Source organism: Mytilus edulis, chromosome 5, assembly GCF_963676685.1.
Source record: "Mytilus edulis chromosome 5, xbMytEdul2.2, whole genome shotgun sequence".
In the NCBI taxonomy this organism is placed as follows: domain Eukaryota; kingdom Metazoa; phylum Mollusca; class Bivalvia; order Mytilida; family Mytilidae; genus Mytilus; species Mytilus edulis.
In genome coordinates this window covers 95024983-95045760 of record NC_092348.1, presented here as the reverse complement: position 1 = coordinate 95045760, position 20778 = coordinate 95024983, and the positions used below count along the sequence as shown (strand labels likewise).

The following is a 20778-nucleotide window of genomic DNA, read 5'->3' as shown; positions in this document are numbered from 1 at the left end:
GAGCTATTCCTATGGTTGGAGACTACACTTTCTATGTACTTAAGGAATGACTGTAATATTTTTTCTGTCTATGAAAAAATAACATAAAAAATGTGGTGCACACTGAATAACGCACGTAGCGGGTTATTTGGCAGAACCATATATATTAAAACATATTGGCAAGTGAAATTAAATGATATAAGAGGCAGTATTTAATTTATATGACTCTGATGATATCACGCGGTCGTCGTGATTTTATTGATTTTGGAAAAGTATAAATTAAGATCATATTTCTCAAAAGTCACAAAATAATATCCCCAACACCCTATCAAGACAATTTATCATTAAGAATTGGTTTTAAATAAATCATATTAAAATTTCATGCTAACAAAACCAACTAATAAGAAGTATCAGCCTGACTAACAACAGCTTGCCTTCTTTGTCTTCGTTGAATTTCAATATCTTAATGTCTTTTTTACGTCATGAAACTTTTACTTTACAGGATATGTCTTTACAACCTTTTAAACAATTTCCAGGGGAAACTCTGAGTATGAGAATAAAAAAAGAAGAGGAAGTCACTACGCCAAAAGACAAATATTGAGAGAGTCGCATTATATTTCAATATATTAAATGAACATTATTAATGGAGTTATCAGTCTCTTGCATTATATGTCTACGGTGGTTTTTTATCGGTCGATTGCTCTATTGCTTAGTAGCACCCTTTCGTCTTTCTAGAGTAATTATAAGGAGCTGGGTCACTTAAAATTGAACAAACATCATTATGTGCCGACAGCTCGTTTAACACTCCAGCAATCCCCGAAGTACCAAAATCCATAATTATTTGTTTAATCCCCAAACAGTGGGATTTTAACACCAGAACATCAGATTTTAACCCACAGAACACCCTATGTTCGTGCTACAAGCAATTTCCAATAGTTCCTTTATCACGGTTGTTATTTCCAGCTTATTTCCCGGTCTGTGTTTAACGTGTTCGCTAGTAGTATACCCAGACTATTTGCTAGATATTAAAATGAAGAATCAAGTCGGTATAAAGTTTAACAATTTAATAAACGATCCATCAAGAATATAAACGATGTTACAATATTGAGTCCGGTGTTGACGGTTTAAGAACCTATCCAAAACTGAATATAAATTATTTTTAAGAAGTATATAAAACAGAATAATTTAGAAATACATGTAACAACGGATTAGGCAATTATTGTCCATTGTTCAGATAATCTGCTAAAAACTGTCTTTGACACGTAGATACGAAGTCCATTATCGGATTAGTAGAAACATACAGTTTAAACCAAAGATAATTGTGTGGGAATATTTGAGCTAAAAATTACAATTGAAAGATATAGTAATTAAAGTCAGAAAGATGATAGTCCAAATAATTAGCATGCTTTTCGTCCGGTCATAGTAGCAACACATATGTAGTACAAAATGTATGGGTTACGCCTCCGGGTGAGGGATTTTTTCTCGCTGTGTTGAAGACCCATTAGTATAGTGGCCTTCGGCAGTTTTCTACTCTTTGGTCGGGTATTTGTCTCTTTGGCCCATTCCAAATTTCCATTCGCAATTTAACATAGCTGTTTACTTTTTTTTTTAAATCAGTGGGGTTGGAAGTTTCATATTCGATACTGAAGAGACAGTCTGTCAGTATCAAACGCACTTTGCACAAACTTAGATACAAGTTGATACATGCAATGAAAATAAAACTACCAACTACTCTCTTTCCACTGTGTACTTTTAAGAAAGAAACGAAGTTTGAGAAATTAGAAAGATCAGTCTAGACCTGTGTTATATAGTAGTCTAAGTATGAAAAATAACCTTTGCAAAAAATCCGTATATCCAAATTCAGCTAAATATTTAACTAGTGAGTAAACAGTCAAGTTACTTGGAAGTGGTGCACACATATCATAGGTTTAAACGCAGTTTTCAATTTAAACTTGTATATAGATATAGGAAGATGTGGTATGAGTGCTAATGAGACAACTTTCCATCCAAATAACAATTTATAAAAGTAAACCATTATAGGTCAATGTACGGCCTTCAACACGGAGCCTTGGCTCACACCGAACAACAAGCTATAAAGGGCCCCAAAATTACTAGTGTAAAACCATTCAAACGGGAAAACCAACGGTCTAATCTATAAAAAAAAAAAAACGAGAAACGTAGGACTCTAAAGTGCGATGGTACTCTAAAGTGCGATGGGCACGCTAAAGTGCGATGGTCTACGCTAAAGTACGATGGTGTCTCACGCTATAATGCGATGGTTGTTTCTTTGCTAAAGTATGATGGTTGTTTTTGTTGCTAAAGTTCGATATTCTACCCCCTTTTTTTTTCTTACAGTCGTCATTGTAAATTTCAAATACAAAATGTCGGAATAAGTCATATTTATTTGTACAAGCTTTAATCTAAATGCAAGAAAAAATGCAATATTCGCCAAGCTTTCTCCCTCTTCGTAACGAGTACAAATACATATTATATTTTCTTACAGTTTCAAGTAACCGACAATTTATCATCTACGCTTAAATTTCAATAAAATCGACAATTATATTTTAACGGGGACCGTAAAATAAATTGCAACGAATACAATGATATAATTGGATTTGCCCGCTTCCAAAAGAAATAGGACACAGTAAACCTTATTGGTATTATACTAGTATTTTGTATCTATATAGTAAAATACCAGGTCGGGTGCAGGACAATGGATCCTTCTTTCAGAAACACTTGAAAAAAATACAAGAGAGAGCATTTAGATTCGTATATATATATATATATTACGACTATTTATCATCCTCTAAAACTCTTCTTGAGAACGCAAAGGTTCCAACCTTACAAGTGTGTCGCATCAGGACAAAAATTACTTTAAATTAAATTAAACACACTAAATATTCTTTTCAGATACAGTAACATTTTGGAAATACTGCAGGTAAGAACTCGTGACCTCGAATGGACTGAAGAGGCTTTGCTGCTCTTTCAATGAGGAATACTTTACTTCCTTTACCAGACCATTTCATGACTGTTAACAGCCTCACACATTTTGAGGTCTTCTTCAGTCCTGGAGTACTGGAACAGACTGCTTTTGCTCTGACTGCAGGTAATTTGTGTTATGATTATTTATGCTTTGTATGCTGCATTCAAGGATCTATAAACTATACAAATCCTTGGCTGCATTGCAACTGAAATTTTGTTTTTACGTTTTAATGATTACAAGAGTTGAAGTTTTTACTTGAAACCGTTTAATTAAAAAAAAAATAGCTGTAAATTTAAAAACAAATATTCCTGTATTAGTGCTTCACATATATGTTTTACTTATTAGCCTATATATATATTCTAGAGTTATTAAAATGTATGTGGTGCTGTTTTATTACTATTTATTTGTATAGTGCATGCCTTGTTTTGTTTTTTATTGCATACTTTTTTTTATATTCGATGAAAAGCTCATAAGAGCTTATGTTATAGTATCATGTTTGTCAATATGTCGAATCAAAATAATATTGTTACTTTCAGGTTTACATTAGTTCGGATCTTCATCTCCGTACCGACGTGAACAAGCGATTACTTTCTTAATTCCGGAAGTAAAAGGACAAGTGCGTTCACATTTTCAAAGTTAGCCAAAATATTGTCAATGTAACGGTTTGTCAATGGAATCAGAGATAGAAAAAGAATCACAGCAGTATGATAAATTTGGCATATGGCCTGCTATATACCAGGTTTGTGTGAAATACCAATTTAAGCATAAAAGGGCCGACGCGTTCCTCGTCTTGCGACGCTACGTGTTGACTGTTGACATCTGTTTTTGCCTTGAGTGCAGTAGGATGTAGGTCTGATCCAGACTGGGTCAAACCAAAGATAATGAAATTGGTAGTTGTTGCTTTTCTGCTTAGCAAACAGCAAAAATGAGTATGAAATTTAAAATCTGGTCAGCAACCAATGATGAAGTCAAAGAGAAATGTCTTACTGTCAATTGTTGTTGTATGCACACTTTAAAACAAGCTCAGAATGTTTGTCTTATAAAAAATATATAAATATGAAGATGTGGTATGATTGCCACTGGGACAATTATCCACCGATGTTCAAAAGACGTAATCAATTAAAGGCAACCATATACGTTATAGCTTTAAAAGTGAGAAGTAGAAAATACATATACATGTACAAAATGTATGTATCGATCATGTATATTCATTACAAAAGGCGCCAACATAAAAAATGTAAAAACAATCAAAAGAGAAACTAACAGCCAAATTTATAAAAAAAAAATTTTTTTTTTAAAGAAAACAAATATGACGGACATGAACAAATGAGAACCACTGAACTACTGGCTCCTGACTTGGGACAGTCACTTTAAGAATGCAGTAGGGTTAAACATGCAGGGTTCATATTCATATCAGATTAATTCATATCTTCTCTACCTGAAACTGCAGTAATTTGCCATTGGACTTTGAAATGCTGCTCATTTAATATCATTTAATATCATTATTTAGCCATGACAAGTCAATGCTAGTGTAGCCACTTGACATGTTTGAGGGAACAGTTAAAATTTCAAAAATTGTTATTGCACCAATCAAGCATTGTCTGCAGCAAACATTCTATTCTGTCATGTCTTTAAATTTTGTTCGCTATATTTAGATTGCATAAACATGACTTGTTCATCAGGTTTCCTCATTACATGTACATGGTCAATTCCTATCTGCATGTACTATAAAAGTTTCTAAATAAAAGATTTGGTACCTTTATTATTTACTTAAAAAATTGAAAACATACACGTTTAATAATTTTTGGCGTCCGAAGTACTTTACTGGATTAAATTTACCTTCATCAGGAACTCTCAAAATCAAACATTTGAAATTCGAAGATGTATAAGTACCAAAACCATTGAAGAGCTATATGTCAAAAATTCCTAAAATAAATAGCCGAATTCATCTAAAGCCAACTTTGCTTCAATTAAAAAAATGTATATACTCAAACTATTTTTATAGGAAATCAAGGTGGAAGCTGCTGAGATAGCCTTTGAAGAAGAACTGTCAACAAAGGAAGCAAAACAACCGACCAATAAAAACAGGAACCGTTACAGAGATGTTTACCCATGTAATAAGCCATAACATTTTCATGCCTGTGTTTAATATTGGATTCACCATGTTAAAAAATTGTTTAGACGCATAGACAACTCACCATAAAAACTTCCTAGTGATAACCCTGTTTCTGTATAAGCTTGGCAGACTGCATAAAGGATTTGTTACTATAAATATATTTACCTATATATAGATGCATCTGCCTTTCATGTGTAGTGAGTACTAGTGACTACTGCAAAGTATACCTTTATATATACATGATATAAAAAAGAAGATGTGGTATGATTGCCAATGAGACAACTCTCTACAAGAGACCAAATTGACACAGAAATCAACAACTATAGGTCACATTACAGCCTTCAACAATGAGCAAAGCCCATACTGCATAGTTCGATATAAAAGGCCCCAAAATGACAATGTAAAACAATTCAAACAAGAAAACTAACGACCTAATGTATGTACAAAAAATGAATACAAAAACAAATATGTAACACATAAACAAACAACAACTACTGAATTACAGGCTCCTGACTTTGGTGTCCATTGGATTTTTTACGATTAGAAAATACAAAATGTACAAGGTTTCTGAAATATTATAAAGATCCTAGGAAAATCAATTTAATGTTCTGAATGAACAACTTATTATACATGTCAGATGATAGATTTGATATCTTAACTTAAGTGGTTTTATGCATATCAGCCCTGATTCTACATGTATACTTCTGCTCCAACTAAGACTGGAACCTGTAAAAGTATTGGTCACAGCCCTGTTGTTTTTAAGATTTTAAAGTACTGGCACATTTAGTTTTATAGTTTAAAATTAGATATCTTGAAATGAATAATCTCCCTTTACCCATATAATTCGAAACACCTGTAAAATTTAAATAATGTTGTAAGTAATACATGTTAGAATAAGTAGTTGATAATATTTAAATAAGAAGTTATGTATGATTGTTAATGAGACAACTCTCTAAAGAGACCAAATTACACAGAAATTATGTCACCTTTCGGCCATCGGCAATTAGCAAAGCCCATACCTCATAGTCAGATATAAAAAGCCCTGAAATAACAAATGTAAAGCAATGCAAATGAGAAAACTTCAGGCCTAATTAATGTACAAAATATTGAAAGAGATATGAAGATGTTACATAGCAACAAACAACCACTGCTGACCAACAGGTTCCTGACTTTGCACATACAAAATATGGTGGGGTTAAACTCGTTTAAAAACTTACAAGTTTGTTTTAGAAATAATAAAAACTGAAAAAAAAACCTTATGGAACAAATTTAGTGAAAAAAACCCATGAAAAATGATGAACATGTTATCAGGCAGTCAGATTCAGATTTGATAGGCAATTTATTTACTCCTGCAGTCTCTAAACTAATGAAATTGTATGTTACACTATATCTTGTTGTTAGCTGAACTCAATAATATTGAATATTAAAGCTTTTTGTCAATTCTAACAGGATTTCTACAATATTTTGACTGTTGGGATGATATAAAGATGCCATAGTGTAGTTCAGTTATTAATTTAAATGTTTTATGCTTTAGTTTACATTGTACATGTCCATTGACAGTGTTTTGGTGTTAACTGGATGGCATATTTAAGGCCAAGGTTGTGATTAACTTAATAGATATAAGAAGATGTTGTATGCGACAACTCATTCATGGCACAATTTGTAAAAGTAACCCTGTTAAAAGAAAAAACAAAACAACAGAAAACATGTCACAGACACAAGAAAGAATATTTTGCAAACATCATTCAAAGGTCAACTATTGCTAAATAGGGGCCCTTTGTGGTAAATTTCCCAAACACAAAAGTCGTGTATTCTGCCTGTATTAAAATATCCTACAAGATAACTAAAAAAATTGTATAATTGTATATACATGTATTATACGATTTTGCTGTCAGCATGTTTATTTTGTATAATATACTGTATTCTATGTGATGATATAAATACATGTATTTTAGATGACCACAGCCGAGTCAAGTTACAGAAGGGGGAGGAGGATTATATCAATGCCTGTTACTTACCTGTTCCTGAAGCTAATAGAAATTATATACTTGCTCAGGTAATATATATGAATTCATCTATTTATCTGTCAATGGTTGATGAAAGCACAGAAAAACATTTTGCTGCCAACTATCAGGTGTAGCACTTAGGTTGAGAGTTCGAACCAAGCCTGTGAGGGTGCACTTGATTCCAATCTTAATTGACTAGGATTGTCAGTTTTCCTTTCAAGGTTGGTGGTTTTCTCTTGACACTCCAGCTTCCTCCACCAATAAAAACTGGTCGCCATTAGAAAGCCCAAAAGTGGTACCTAAAAGTGGCAATAAAACACCAACAATCAATTTATCTTATTGTATATTTTCAGGGTCCATTAGAACACACATCAGGACATTTCTGGCAGATGGTTTGGGAACAGAAAAGTAAAGCTGTAGTTATGCTCAACAAAGTCATAGAAAGTGGCTCTGTAAGTTTAAATCTCAAGGTCTAATTGACTTGGAGTCACAAAACTATTACTCAGTTATCCATGGGTCTTTGCTGGACTAAATGTCTTTTCAGAAAACATGGGATCCAGTATGTTCCTTTGCTAAAAATATTTATTTCAGCTATTGTCCACTTAAGTTCTGTATCAACCATTGTCCTTTTTCACTATAATAATTGCTGCTCAGTAGATATAAGAAGTTATGGTATGAGTGGCAATGAGACAACTCTCCATCCTAGTCACAATTTGTAAAAGAAAAACCATACTAGGTCAAAGTACAGTCTTCTACAGGGTGCCTTTGCTCACACCGAACAGTAAGCTATAAAGGACCCCCAAAAGGACTAGTGTAAAACTAATCAAACGAGAAGAACCTACATTGGTTCTAATATACTGTGATCATCAATAACTATGTTGCTAAACTAGTCAATGTATCTAATTATGAGAAAAAGGATTTATAAGATGAAAGTTATTTGCAGTGACATATTTTATCAGTTAGATTCAAAATTTTCAAAAGCTAATTACAGTAAATGTGGGGAGAAAGTATTTGCCCCTTTACTGGAGAGGTCAAAACCTCTATAGAGTTAAACTAAAGTAACCCTAAATCCTAAACCTCACCTTAACTTACCATAACTCTATGCCTAACCCTAAATCCTAATCTTAAAGTAAGAGAAACAAAATATTTGTAGCCAAAATATGATTTAACAGGCTACCAGCTAGATAACTAAATGTAGTTGTAATATTGATGGTCAGGTAAAATGTAGACAAGCAAAGTTTAACTTTGACAGGTATTTAGTCAGTAGTTGTATTCAAGATTGATATCTGACAGCTAATGACCTAGCTTTTAACCTTAATTTTACAGAGAAAATGTCATCAATATTGGCCATTAGGTGAGAATTATGGGGATGATGAAGAAATGGTTTACGAAGATGTACAGTTAAAGATAACATTATTAGAGGAACGATCATGTAACTACTATATAGTCAGGACGTTAGAGATTGAAGACATGCAGGTGAGGAGGACATAGGGTCTGACCTGAGCTTATTTCAAGAAATGAATAAAATTTACTGTTCTAATAGTTGACTTTTAACATTCTAAAAATTTGCTGTTTTGAAATTTGATATTAAAGATTTGAACTTGAATATTAACTAAATTTTATTTATAAATTTTAAAAAAATTAAGAAATCTGAATATGAGAAAAAAAAGGTAAAATAATTCTAGAACTTTTGTTCATCATCTGCAAACACTTATTTCTCTGCCTCACAAAAGGCTGTATAATTCATTCATGCTTTAAAAGGTATATGTTTTCTCATGTATTTTTTAGACAAATGAAACAAGAGAAATTTTACATTTTAATTATGTCACATGGCCAGATTTTGGCGTACCTACTTCACCGACAGCATTTCTGAACTTTCTGATGGCTGTACGAGAATCTGGTGGTTTAGAGCCTGATTCAGGACCATGTATCGTACACTGTAGCGCTGGAATTGGTCGATCTGGAACTTTCTGTTTAGTCGATTCTGTACTTGTTATAGTAAGTATAATTATGTCGTAGGCTTTAGCTGATACTAGTCTGTAAAGTTAGAGTCATTAAGTTTGATAAAATCTGTGCTTGTTGTATGCTATAGTACAATGTACATATATGTTGGTGTAAATTTGGTTTTGTAAGGTTGTAAGCTAAGTTTCTGGTTTACGTAAATTGTGAATATTTTTGTGGGCCATACAGCTTGTACAGCATCTCACATTTATAAACGGTCTGTCTGGTACTAAAATGCTTGAAAAGATAGAACAACAACTTTTTTATTTGTTGTTACATTTCATTAATGATAATTTAATAAAAATATGTTTAATTTGGTTGTGCCTTCAAATATTTTTTTTTAAAGTGAGTTAGATATTTGGTTCATTTATCTTGACACAAGATTCTTGATTAATTTGAATACATAAAATCATGTTTTTTCATGGAGTTAGACATGAAATCAACATTTTTGATTTTTTTTATGTTTTCAGATTGAAAATCAAGACCATATGAATGGTATAGATATACGTAAGATAGTTTTAGACATGAGATATTATAGAATGGGACTTATTCAGACGGCTGATCAGTTACGATTTTCTTATCTTGCCATAATAGAAGGAGGGAGGAGGTTATTGAATAAAGAACAGATATCAACAATGGACGTACTGTCAAGTTACTTAGAAGAAGAGGTGAGATTGGAAATAAACATTGTAATCATCACTTAATCTATTTTCTGTAAATTCAGAAATTATTGTGACTAATGGGATTGGGTGAGTATCACAATATTAAGAACCCACGTTCTGATATCTGATGCATATATCTGTATGCAGATTTTCCATAAATATCCATGCACTTTTTCTACATCAAAATTGAAAAAAATAAATGCATGAAATAATTCTGAATTTACAGTAATTAAATTTTAGAAGAACTGTCTATGTTCAGTCTCTGTGTTCAGATGTAAGGGAGATAAGTTTTTCATAAGCTTGTTGCTAACAGATGTTTTATGGTACTCCATGTCCATCTGTCCTTCTGTCTGAGTAAGTCTTGACATTACTTGAATATGCTTTAGCAACTCCTTACCAAATTTTGACACAATGTTAACCCTTGTTGTGCGGGGGCCGTAATATTACGGCCGTACCCAGAATACCGTTATTTTGGCATCAATGGCGCTCCATACATTTAGAGGTCATCGTAATACCATTTATTTCGTAGTGTATGAACGTTTCCTCAATCTGAAACTATTCATGTCATGTTTCTCACTTTAAATATTCATTTTGAGCTCAAATACGAACTTCAAAATTTGATATCGGACAAAATTGGGTTTTTTGGAGGGGTGGGCTTACCTTCAAGGTCTGAATCACGGAGTTCAGAGGATTGAAACCTTGAGAAATACCGTTAACCTAAAGGCACATAACGACTGGTCGTGTCTATTATCAAAATACGCCGAGGAAACGACTACTTCCGGTTGCAAGTCCAGTTAAAGTTCAAAATTGGAAAAATTCCGAAATTTGGTGAATTTTGGTGCAAATGACCTTCTTTACACTGATGAACCCAGATCAGTTTCACTCCGACCTAACAACTGTTGTGATAAAAGTGTTCACTGGTGTCCACGCTACATGTAAACTACAGATGGATGCATCTATTAGCATCTCTCGGACTTACAGGTCGAGAAAAAGAACGAAAAAAGGTCAAAATTGATGCTTTTTGTACCTGAGGACCAACTTTGGGGCAAATTCCCCACAAAAAAATTCTGGCTCCTCACCCCGACCACCCCACCCCGTGATCACCTATTTTAGATTTATTGTAATCAGTATGCATCAGCATCAGGGTACAGCTCATTTGCATATCATTTGCATATTTTTGCAAATACTCGAAATTTAGACAATTTCTGAAAACAACTCAGCATGGTAAGGGTTAATTATATTAAAGTTCCTTGAAGACTAGCTACCTTTCAATTTTGACAAATTTCTGAAAAGTCATTCCAGAATTCAGTCTTATTTTTTTTTGTGGTGCATTCATTTTTCCTTTGAAGCTTAGACTTGAATAGGGATATATAAATTGTTTATTACAAATATTGAATTTTATATCTAATATATATTTGTTAATTTTAATACAGGGACTGAATATCTCTTCAAGGAAGTTTACATGCTATTTTATCAGGTTTATGCTATTTATACAAACACTAATTGAATATAAATACTGCTTCACAAATTTTTAAAATCTTAACATTTTAGCCTAAGCAATACAAATGAAGGTTTTATTTAAAAAGAAATCAGTTCATTCCCTTTATGATTAGATGATGTCCTTATTTTAACTAACATTAAACTGTCCAAATTCCCAGAAAACACAATAGCTGACTTCACAGTATAGGTTTCCCTTATTTATCTGGGTGTGCTTACGATTAGTAATTGCTTATATGTTTGTTATTTGAACTCTTGACGTTGATTTGTTGTACATGTATTTGCAATTATACTCCATCTACTTATTTTAACAAAGAAATATTTGATTTTTAGCTCACCTGGCCCGAAGGGCCAAGTGAGCTTTTCTCATCACTTGGCGTCCGTCGTCCGTCGTCGTCCGTCGTCGTCGTCCGTCGTCGTTAACTTTTACCAAAATCTTCTCCTCTGAAACTACTGGGCCAAATCAAACCAAACTTGGCCACAATCATCATTGGGGTATCTAGTTTAAAAAATGTGTGGCGTGACCCGGTCAACCAACCAAGATGGCCGCCACGGCTAAAAATAGAACATAGGGGTAAAATGCAGTTTTTGGCTTATAACTCAAAAACCAAAGCATTTAGAGCAAATCTGACATGGGGTAAAAATGTTTATCAGGTCAAGATCTATCTGCCCTGAAATTTTCAGATGAATCGGTCAATCGGTTGTTGGGTTGCTGCCCCTGAATTGGTAATTTTGAAGAAATTTTGCTGTTTTTGGTTATTATCTTGAATATTATTATAGTTAGAGATAAACTGTAAACAGCAATAATGTTCAGCAAAGTAAGATCTACAAATAAGTCAACATGACCAAAATGGTCAGTTGACCCGTTTAGGAGTTATTGCCCTTTATAGTCTATTTTTAACCATTTTTCGATAATTAAAGTAATCTTTTACAAAAATCTTCTCCTCTGAAACTGCTTGGCCAAATTAATCCAAACTTGGCCACAATCATCTTTGGGGTATCTAGTTTAAAAAATGTGTGGCGTGACCTGGTCAACCAACCAAGATGGCCGCCACGGCTAAAAATAGAACAAAGGGGTAAAATGCAGTTTTTGGCTTATAACTCAAAAACCAAAGCATTTTGAGGAAATCTGACATGGGATAAAAATGTTTATCAGGTCAAGAACTATCTGCCCTGAAATTTTCAGATGAATCGGTCAATTGGTTGTTGGGTTGCTGCCCCTGAATTGGTAATTTTGAGGAAATTTTGCTGTTTTTGGTTATTATCTTGAATATTATTATAGATAGAGATAAATTGTAAACAGCAATAATGTTCAGCAAAGTAAGATCTACAAATAAGTCAACATGACCAAAATGGTCAGTTGACCCCTTTAGGAGTTATTGCCCTTTATAGTCAATCTTTAACCATTTTTCATAAATCTAAGTAATCTTTTACAAAATCTCCACTGAAACTACTAGGCCACAATCATCTTTGGGGTATCTAGTTTGAAAAATGTGTCCGATGACCTGGCAATTCAACCAAGATGGCCGCCACGGCTAAAAATAGAACATAGGGGTAAAATGCAGTTTTTTGCTTATAACTATGAAACCAAAGCATCTAGAGCAAATCTGACAAGAAGTTAAATTGTTAATCAAGTCAATATCTATCTGCCCTGAATTTTTCAGATGAATTGGACAACTGGTTGTTGGGTTGCTGCCCTCCAATTGGTAATTTTTAAAGAAATTTTGCCGTTTTTGGTTATCTTGAATACTATTATAGATAGCGATAAACTGTAAACAGCAATAATGTTCAGCAAAGTAAGATCTACAAATAAGTCAACATGACCTAAATGGTCAATTGACCCCTTAAGGAGTTATTGCCCTTTATAGTCAATTTTTAACAATTTTCATTAATTTGGTAAATTTATGTAAATTTTTACCAAATATAGTTCTCTGTTACTAATGGGCAAAATTCATGATAGATATAATTGTAAGAAGCAAAATCGTTCAGTAAAGTAATAACTTCAAACACATCACCATCACCAAAATACAATTTTGTCATGAATCCATTTGTGTCCTTTGTTTAATATGCACATAGACCAAGGTGAGCGACACAGGCTCTTTAGAGCCTCTAGTTGATTTTTATTGTTTTAATGCCACTTTTAAAGAGTTCGCTTGTCATTTTTTTTTTTATTTTTGTCAAATTTTCGGAATCCTCTTGTCTTATGCAATGATAAAATGATAATGGCATATGTTGCAGTTTGAATTCTTGTTTGAAAAACACATCTCTATATGGTCCAAGAACAGAATCCAACCCCCTCCCCTTTTTGTTTTAAAATTCTGAAAAATGAAAGGCATTTTGATAAATCTGTATTCAAATGTTGTTTTAACAATTATCATGCATGATACGTTATTAGATTTGTTTTTAAAAGTTTAGAAGATTAAGATGTATATTTGTCTATATTTATAATTTCAGAATAACTTTAACTTAAACAGGAACTTAAAAAAAAGAATTAAAAAAAAAACATACGTTACTAAAGGAAGTCAATTATACAACAGGAACTTGATGTTCACAAAAATAAGCTCAAAAGCATTGGTATGATCTGTGTTTAAAAAATATATGAAAAAATTGTCAATTAGAAAACAAATTGTAAAATTAATAACAAATATGAGAAAAATGTTATAAAAACAAATATGAAAAGTTATATTATCTATCTTCTAGAAATCATCAGATGATGAAGCTCCTCCTAAACCACCGACTAGAGTGGAAAGTTTGCCACATAGAAATGAACCCCCACCGCTTCCTCCAAGAACTGGTTTCCAGAATTCAGTGGATACTATGGAAGGTTTGAACTCAAAAGAATCAGTTAGTGGTACCAGGTATGTACATCAGTTATACAACAAAGCCTCACAAGCTTGCCTTATAAATGGGTTTATTTTTGTACCTTTAAACATTACTGTGAAATAAACTTTCCATTTGTGACACCAGTATTAGGGTTTTTAGTATGATGAAGTGGTTGGGATTGATTCTAGGAAAATTGTACATAAAAGTTCTAATATATAAAAAATGAATATGCCAACTTTTCCATTGAGTCATTCTTTATTCTTATTATCTAATATGTCAGTCACTTATATATATCATAACATGATTTTTGCACTGATCTTTAATGTTATATTACCATGTACTATGAATTACACTTGAAGTTAGACTTATTCTGTTTTAATGATCATAAGTTATGCCCCTTGCATTTTCTCAAAATTGTAAAATAGTATTTTCCAGATGAATTTGTAATGATCTCGGGTCCAATAGGTTGTAATTGTTTTGCTTTCTGGTCAGTGGCCATTAAGAGATCATGTGTTGTCTCGGGTCCAATAGGCTGTAATTGTTTTGCTTTCTGGTCAGTGGCCATTAAGAGATCATGTGTTGTCTCGGGTCCAATAGGCTGTAATTGTTTTGCTTTCTGGTCAGTGGCCATTAAGAGATCATGTGTTGTCTCGGGTCCAATAGGTTGTAATTGTTTTGCTTTCTGGTCAGTGTGCCATTAAGAGATCATGTGTTGTCTCGGGTCCAATAGGCTGTAATTGTTTTTCTTTCTGGTCAGTGTGCCATTAAGAGATCATGTGTTGTCTCGGGTCCAATAGGTTGTAATTGTTTTGCTTTCTGGTCAGTGTGCCATTAAGAGATCATGTGTTGTCTCGGGTCCAATAGGCTGTAATTGTTTTTCTTTCTGGTCAGTGTGCCATTAAGAGATCATGTGTTGTCTCGGGTCCAATAGGCTGTAATTGTTTTGCTTTCTGGTCAGTGTGCCATTAAGAGATCATGTGTTGTCTCGGGTCCAATAGGCTGTAATTGTTTTGCTTTCTTGTCAGTGTGCCATTAAGAGATCATGTGTTGTCTCGGGTCCAATAGGCTGTAATTGTTTTGCTTTCTTGTCAGTGTGCCATTAAGAGATCATGTGTTGTCTCGGGTCCAATAGGCTGTAATTGTTTTGCTTTCTTGTCAGTGTGCCATTAAGAGATCATGTGTTGTCTCGGGTCCAATAGGCTGTAATTGTTTTGCTTTCTGGTCAGTGTGCCATTAAGAGATCATGTGTTGTCTCGGGTCCAATAGGCTGTTATTGTTTTGCTTTCTTGTCAGTGTGCCATTAAGAGATCATGTGTTGTCTCGGGTCCAATAGGCTGTTATTGTTTTGCTTTCTTGTCAGTGTGCCATTAAGAGATCATGTGTTGTCTCGGGTCCAATAGGCTGTAATTGTTTTGCTTTCTTGTCAGTGTGCCATTAAGAGATCATGTGTTGTCTGTGTCATCTTTTTCATTTGTATTAGGACATAATTTAGTATGTGTTTGATGATCTAACAATATTCCATAAAATGTATTCAATGTGAATTTGTTCTTGTCCTGAACATGCATGTGATATTTGCTACAGGAGGCTATGGCCAAATAAAAATATATGTGTGGTTCCAGTAACCCTACCGTCCCTACTTTTGCGCCTTAAAAATACCCTTGACATGTATAAATACCCTAAAGATTTTATTGTCATTTTTCATTAAGCACTGTTAAAGTCTGAATGTTGCTCCCATAGACTCAATGTAAAAAAAAAACATAAAATAAAAAAAAACCCTACCTACCTACCCTAACTTTTTTTCAGATGTAACTGGAACCACACATACTTTTTTATTTGGCCTAAGCTGTTAACCTGTTAACAATCAATCAATAAGTTTCCTTGAAGCTCTTGTAAAGATGTTTTAGCCTGTGTAGTCTTGAAATCTTTAGAACTCTCAAAGTTCTCCAAGAAATCGAATGATTTTCTTAAAAAGCTATTAAGACCAACCATTCATCTTTGTATATTTTTTTTTACTCCATGTTACTCATCCCCTTCTCCCTGCCTTTGGCTTTTAATTAAAATAACTTGACCTTCTGTAAATAACTGTTATTTAAATTGTAGTGAACTCAGGAGAAGAAATCGAGAAGATAGAAAGAAGAAAACAGAAGAACAAGTCAGAAAAATGAAAGATAAATTACGGGACAGTGAACTTTCAAAAAAGCGAAAATCATATTTAAAACCTGTAGCTATAGGTCTGACTGGACTGACTCTTTTGATTGGTGGATTTCTTATTTACACATTTTATTTAGGTCATGATAAGGGATAATAGTATTGTATATCAGGGGTTAATATTTTGGTAATAAATAGTCTGACTAACCTCAAATGGTAGAACTTACAGTTTTATACTCTGACAAACGAGAGTTTTGTCTGCTTTGCGAGCATGTATTTTTTATTATAGATAATATCAAATATTTTTTCTTTTATTACAAGAAATCTCAAAAAGATGTTTTATATATAGATTCACTGGTGCTCATATTAAGATTGCTTTTGACAGTTTTAGTAGTAGATTTCTTAATTTTAATTTATAAGGCATAATGTACTTTGGAATGCACATGTTATTCTGAAATATGGTTTTGAAAGTCGGCAAGTTTCATCAATAGATTTTAAAAAGTAAAGTATTCTGATTTTATTTTTCACTGTTTTTATGATAGGTTCAATATTTACTTGATTATGAAACCAATTAATACATTCTGAAAATAAAGATGTGATAGTAAAAGTAAATAAAATCTTTTGTTTGACTGTTTGCAAACCTTACACTTGATCTGGCTACAACTTCATATTTTTTTTACATTTATATTATTTATGAAAGGTTTAATCTTTATAAGATTTGAAGTTTAAAAAGAAAATATATATATCATTTCAAAAATGTGTTCATACCTAAAGCCAGTAGTTTAATAATCTTCCCTTATTTCAATCTGTAGCAATCACTTTGTAAATCTACCTGTCTATCTACCTGTTAAGTGCTAACTACTTTACCTTTTGTTTTTATTTAATGGATTTTGTTTTAACTTTACAAAGGGAAAGGTACCATGAAAGATCTTATGCTGAAATGATAAGTTAAAGATCATTCAAATTATGAACTTATCAATTCTGTGATTTTAAAACGGAAGGGGTTTGGTATACATGTTCAAAGTGTTACATGTTTGTTAATTATAAAATAATATTATAGAACCACCTTTAAGGAAATAGGTCACTACCTTATTACAAGGACACCACCACAAGAAGAAAAAAAGTTTAATATACACCTTATCCCTATTTGGAAATCTGTACTGCTTGAACTTTTGACGTCATACAACAATCATTTTTCCATTGTGGCATCAGATATTTTTATTATGAAGTCAAAATTGTAGAGGAACTTTTGTGATGTCCAGTTATGGTGGACAAATAGCAATAAGGTGTATTGACAAGGGTTAATTTAATAATATATTTATTGATACTGATATAGAAAATTCAACCAAAATATGCTTGAAATATCTACCACTGGACATTAAACAAACAGCTACCTGTCCATTCTGTCTGAAATATACTCCTCACTTTAAATTTTGTTTTATGTAAACTTCACTATTTAAAGGTATCAATTGATCATCAGTCATTATTCATGTTATGTAAATGAGCTCTTTTTCAGTTATATATAACCTGCATGTTTTATTTATTATTTGTTTTCTTTCTGTCTTGGCTTGTAAATTTTATACCTTGCAGCAGTGACAATTTAAAATTCATATAGGAAAAAGTACTAAATATTTTTTTCTTTAAGTAGACCTTGATGTATTTGGTAGAGTCAAATTGTCTATGAAATGTGTTATTGACTTTAAGTCAGTAGTCAACATCATGAAAAATTAGTTAAAAAAGAAAATAATCTTCTGTACTAATAAGGTTATCTGGAAAATGTAAGAAAACATTTGTTGCATTGTATTATGTTCAATTCTTTAAAAAAAAAAAATAGTACACAAATTAGTTGATTTGATTTGATATTTTTTTTTGGATTGGAAAATAACTGATTCATCATGTTCATTGCTTTTTAAACACAGGGTTTTCATTTAAATTGATTCAATGGAAATTATGTATTTTGGTTGACATTATTTGTTGTTTTGACTAACCACAAAATCAAGGAACTTTATTCTTACAGTAGACAGTCAAGCAGTAAGATCAAGGCAGTTCTTTTCACAAATAATCTTAAAATTTAAAGTACTTTTCACTCATACACATTTTTGTAGAGTTTACGATAAATTTTAATTGTAAGATTTTTTGTGAAATGAGTCCCCGATACTGATATGGAGAAATAGGGCGTATATTACTCAAATGTGATGTTAACTTGTATGTTTACACTTAAAATTTATAAATAAGTATTAAGTTAAACTGTTTGTAGATGTTTCAGTTTCCTATGGAAAATGTCTCTATCAAATCAGTTACCTTTTTTTCCCTTTTTTCCAATTTGTTTTGCCGTTTTTTTAATTTTTTTACTGTTTATACTTCCATGGAGTTTTGAACATATTGTTATTGTCTTTTCCAAGAAGGAAATAAAAAAAACATATATAGATACGTTTTTATATATCATGCATATATAGTCATAATATGAAAGTCATAATTCATGATAAATAAAATTATTTATGGTCTCATGCTTAGTGCTCCTAGACAGGAGGCAACTACGAAAAAAGAAGATGCTATCTGTTCTTTATTATGGTTACTTCATAACAGAAAATATTTTATTTTGGCCATATTGATGGTCATGCTTCAGCTGTACTCTAAACATGTTCAGTATAATGGTCGTTTCAATGATAAAATATTCAGTACATTCAACAACTAAATCGTTTAATAATTATATATCAAAATTAATTTGAGTAAGTTTAATTAACTAAAGATAATAAGGTAAACATCTAATGTTAATTGCACATCAGTAAGGAAAGCTATAGGACATAAGTGGTCATCTTATCAAATTCCGTAAAGACCATGACACAGATTTTATTCTGTATAATTATTATTCTTAAGATCTTAATTGAAATAATTTTCAGATGGTTAAATAGTTATCTCCCTTGGCAGTGTTCACTCTTAGAAAATAAAGAGAAAAAGATATGTGTAGTGTTGATATATTTTTTTTATTGATGTCTTGAACAGGACGTATGGATCCTCAATATATTTTTCATGTAAGCTGCTGATTTATTTTAATGCTTCTTTAAAGCAAATAATGTGGGTCAAACGGAGGAGGTTAAAAATGTGCTATAAATGAAAGGGGTTAAACATGTAAGTTATGGAGATTTAGTGAGAAATATATGGCAGCTAGGAAACAAAAATCATCAAACATCTTTTGTTTTATATTTATTATTTTATTTTAATGCTATTTAAAAATTAGCTGTTAAACTTACAAGAGAATAATGACATGCCTACATCCAGGAAGTAATAAACTGTTCTATAGATAGTGTTCTATGAGTCTTCTGTGTAGTAGTAAAACAGGATGCACGAGTATAGATACAAAAAATAAACAAAATTAAACATACATTTTTCTGATGTATAAGGGTTCAATTGAATTATAATCTGTTATTTCTTTCTGTTGCTTTCACAATAACCTTTAAAGTAATACAGGTTGCATTTTTAGGGGTCGTAAATAAATTTTCTTGAAGGATTTTTCTCTGCCTGTTTGATCCTTCGTAACATATTGTTAATTGGTTACCAGCTGTAAGTTTTAATTGTAAATTTCATAGATATTAAAATATAGGGTCAATAAATTGGATGAGTATTGAGATAGTCTTCTTTTATATAATAGTATTTGATGCTATTTTGTGTTTATATTTTTAGTATACATGCTAGAAGTACTCTATATATTTTGTTTCTGATAATGATAGTTGCTTGATGTTAGTTGAATGAGCTATAAACCAACTATTATTGTAATTATCTTATTGTACTGTTATGCAAAACATATTCTACAGTATGTTGTAAAATAATAATGACAGGAATCACCACAGATTAATTTTCAAGGACACAAGGAGGTCATGAAAAAATCATTTTCAAACTTATAAATTTTGTACTTGTTTGCCATTCTATTAAATATATGCCAATGTATTTGAGACTATGTATCTTTGTTTCATAAACAAAATTTTAAATATAATTTAATCACTTATTAAAAGTTTTTTTTTAATTTTCTCATATTTTCCCAAAATTTAAGGTTGGTGTTGAGAAAGATCATAAGCATGTTTGAAATCCAAGGGTGGTGTTGAAAATAAAATGGTGGAGGACCGCAATCCTTAGATTGTCTGTGGTGATGTCTGTTTATATTTTATAGTTTAGCTTAGACCATAATGATTACCTGCTACACTAAGACTGTTTCCGGTTTAAGAATTTCTGAGTCATACAGTTCATGGTTTTTTTTTCATTTTAAGGCAGATATTGTTATTAAAATCAGGTTTACACTTTGACAAATAAAATCATAATAATATTGTTATAATCTGTATGAAGGAATATACTGTAGATATAATTGAATACCAATTTTCATGAGCTTCATGGTTCCGGGTGAACCTCAAATTTAACTGATCAGCCAACAACAAATTTTCAACGAATGTATCAGACAGTCAAGGTTTCAGTGATAATTTCAGAAAGAAAAAAAAATGGTAAAGAACACTCAAGAATTTCTGTAAATGTAGTCAATGGTGAGTGTCGCGTGAAAATGAGAAGATTTGGTAT

General features: G+C 32.1%; 1 protein-coding gene across 2 annotated transcripts; it reads left to right on the top strand.

Moving 5' to 3' along the window:
- LOC139524852 (tyrosine-protein phosphatase non-receptor type 1-like) lies at positions 1 to 20542 on the top strand. Of its 2 annotated transcripts, none has more exons than XM_071319961.1 (11): positions 1 to 158; positions 2890 to 3081; positions 3499 to 3701; positions 4968 to 5076; positions 7034 to 7134; positions 7438 to 7536; positions 8411 to 8560; positions 8873 to 9082; positions 9556 to 9753; positions 13945 to 14102; positions 16168 to 20542. In XM_071319961.1, exons 3-11 carry the CDS (start codon positions 3633 to 3635, stop codon positions 16370 to 16372), a joined length of 1299 nt encoding a protein of 432 aa, XP_071176062.1. In that variant the 5' UTR covers positions 1 to 158; positions 2890 to 3081; positions 3499 to 3632; the 3' UTR covers positions 16373 to 20542. The 2 variants fall into 2 exon arrangements, with proteins under 2 accessions (XP_071176062.1, XP_071176063.1); XM_071319962.1 differs by having other exon boundaries at positions 2 to 158; positions 2890 to 3085.
- Positions 20543 to 20778: the final 236 nt, after the last annotated feature.

Excerpts from the sequence above, each read along its gene's own strand:
- LOC139524852 (XM_071319961.1), top strand. The coding sequence starts at position 3,633 with ATGGAATCAGAGATAGAAAAAGAATCACAGCAGTATGATAAATTTGGC. Across the intron at positions 5,077-7,033 it reads TTACAGAGATGTTTACCCAT|ATGACCACAGCCGAGTCAAG; the intron begins GTAATAAGCCAT and ends CATGTATTTTAG. Across the intron at positions 7,135-7,437 it reads GAAATTATATACTTGCTCAG|GGTCCATTAGAACACACATC; the intron begins GTAATATATATG and ends GTATATTTTCAG.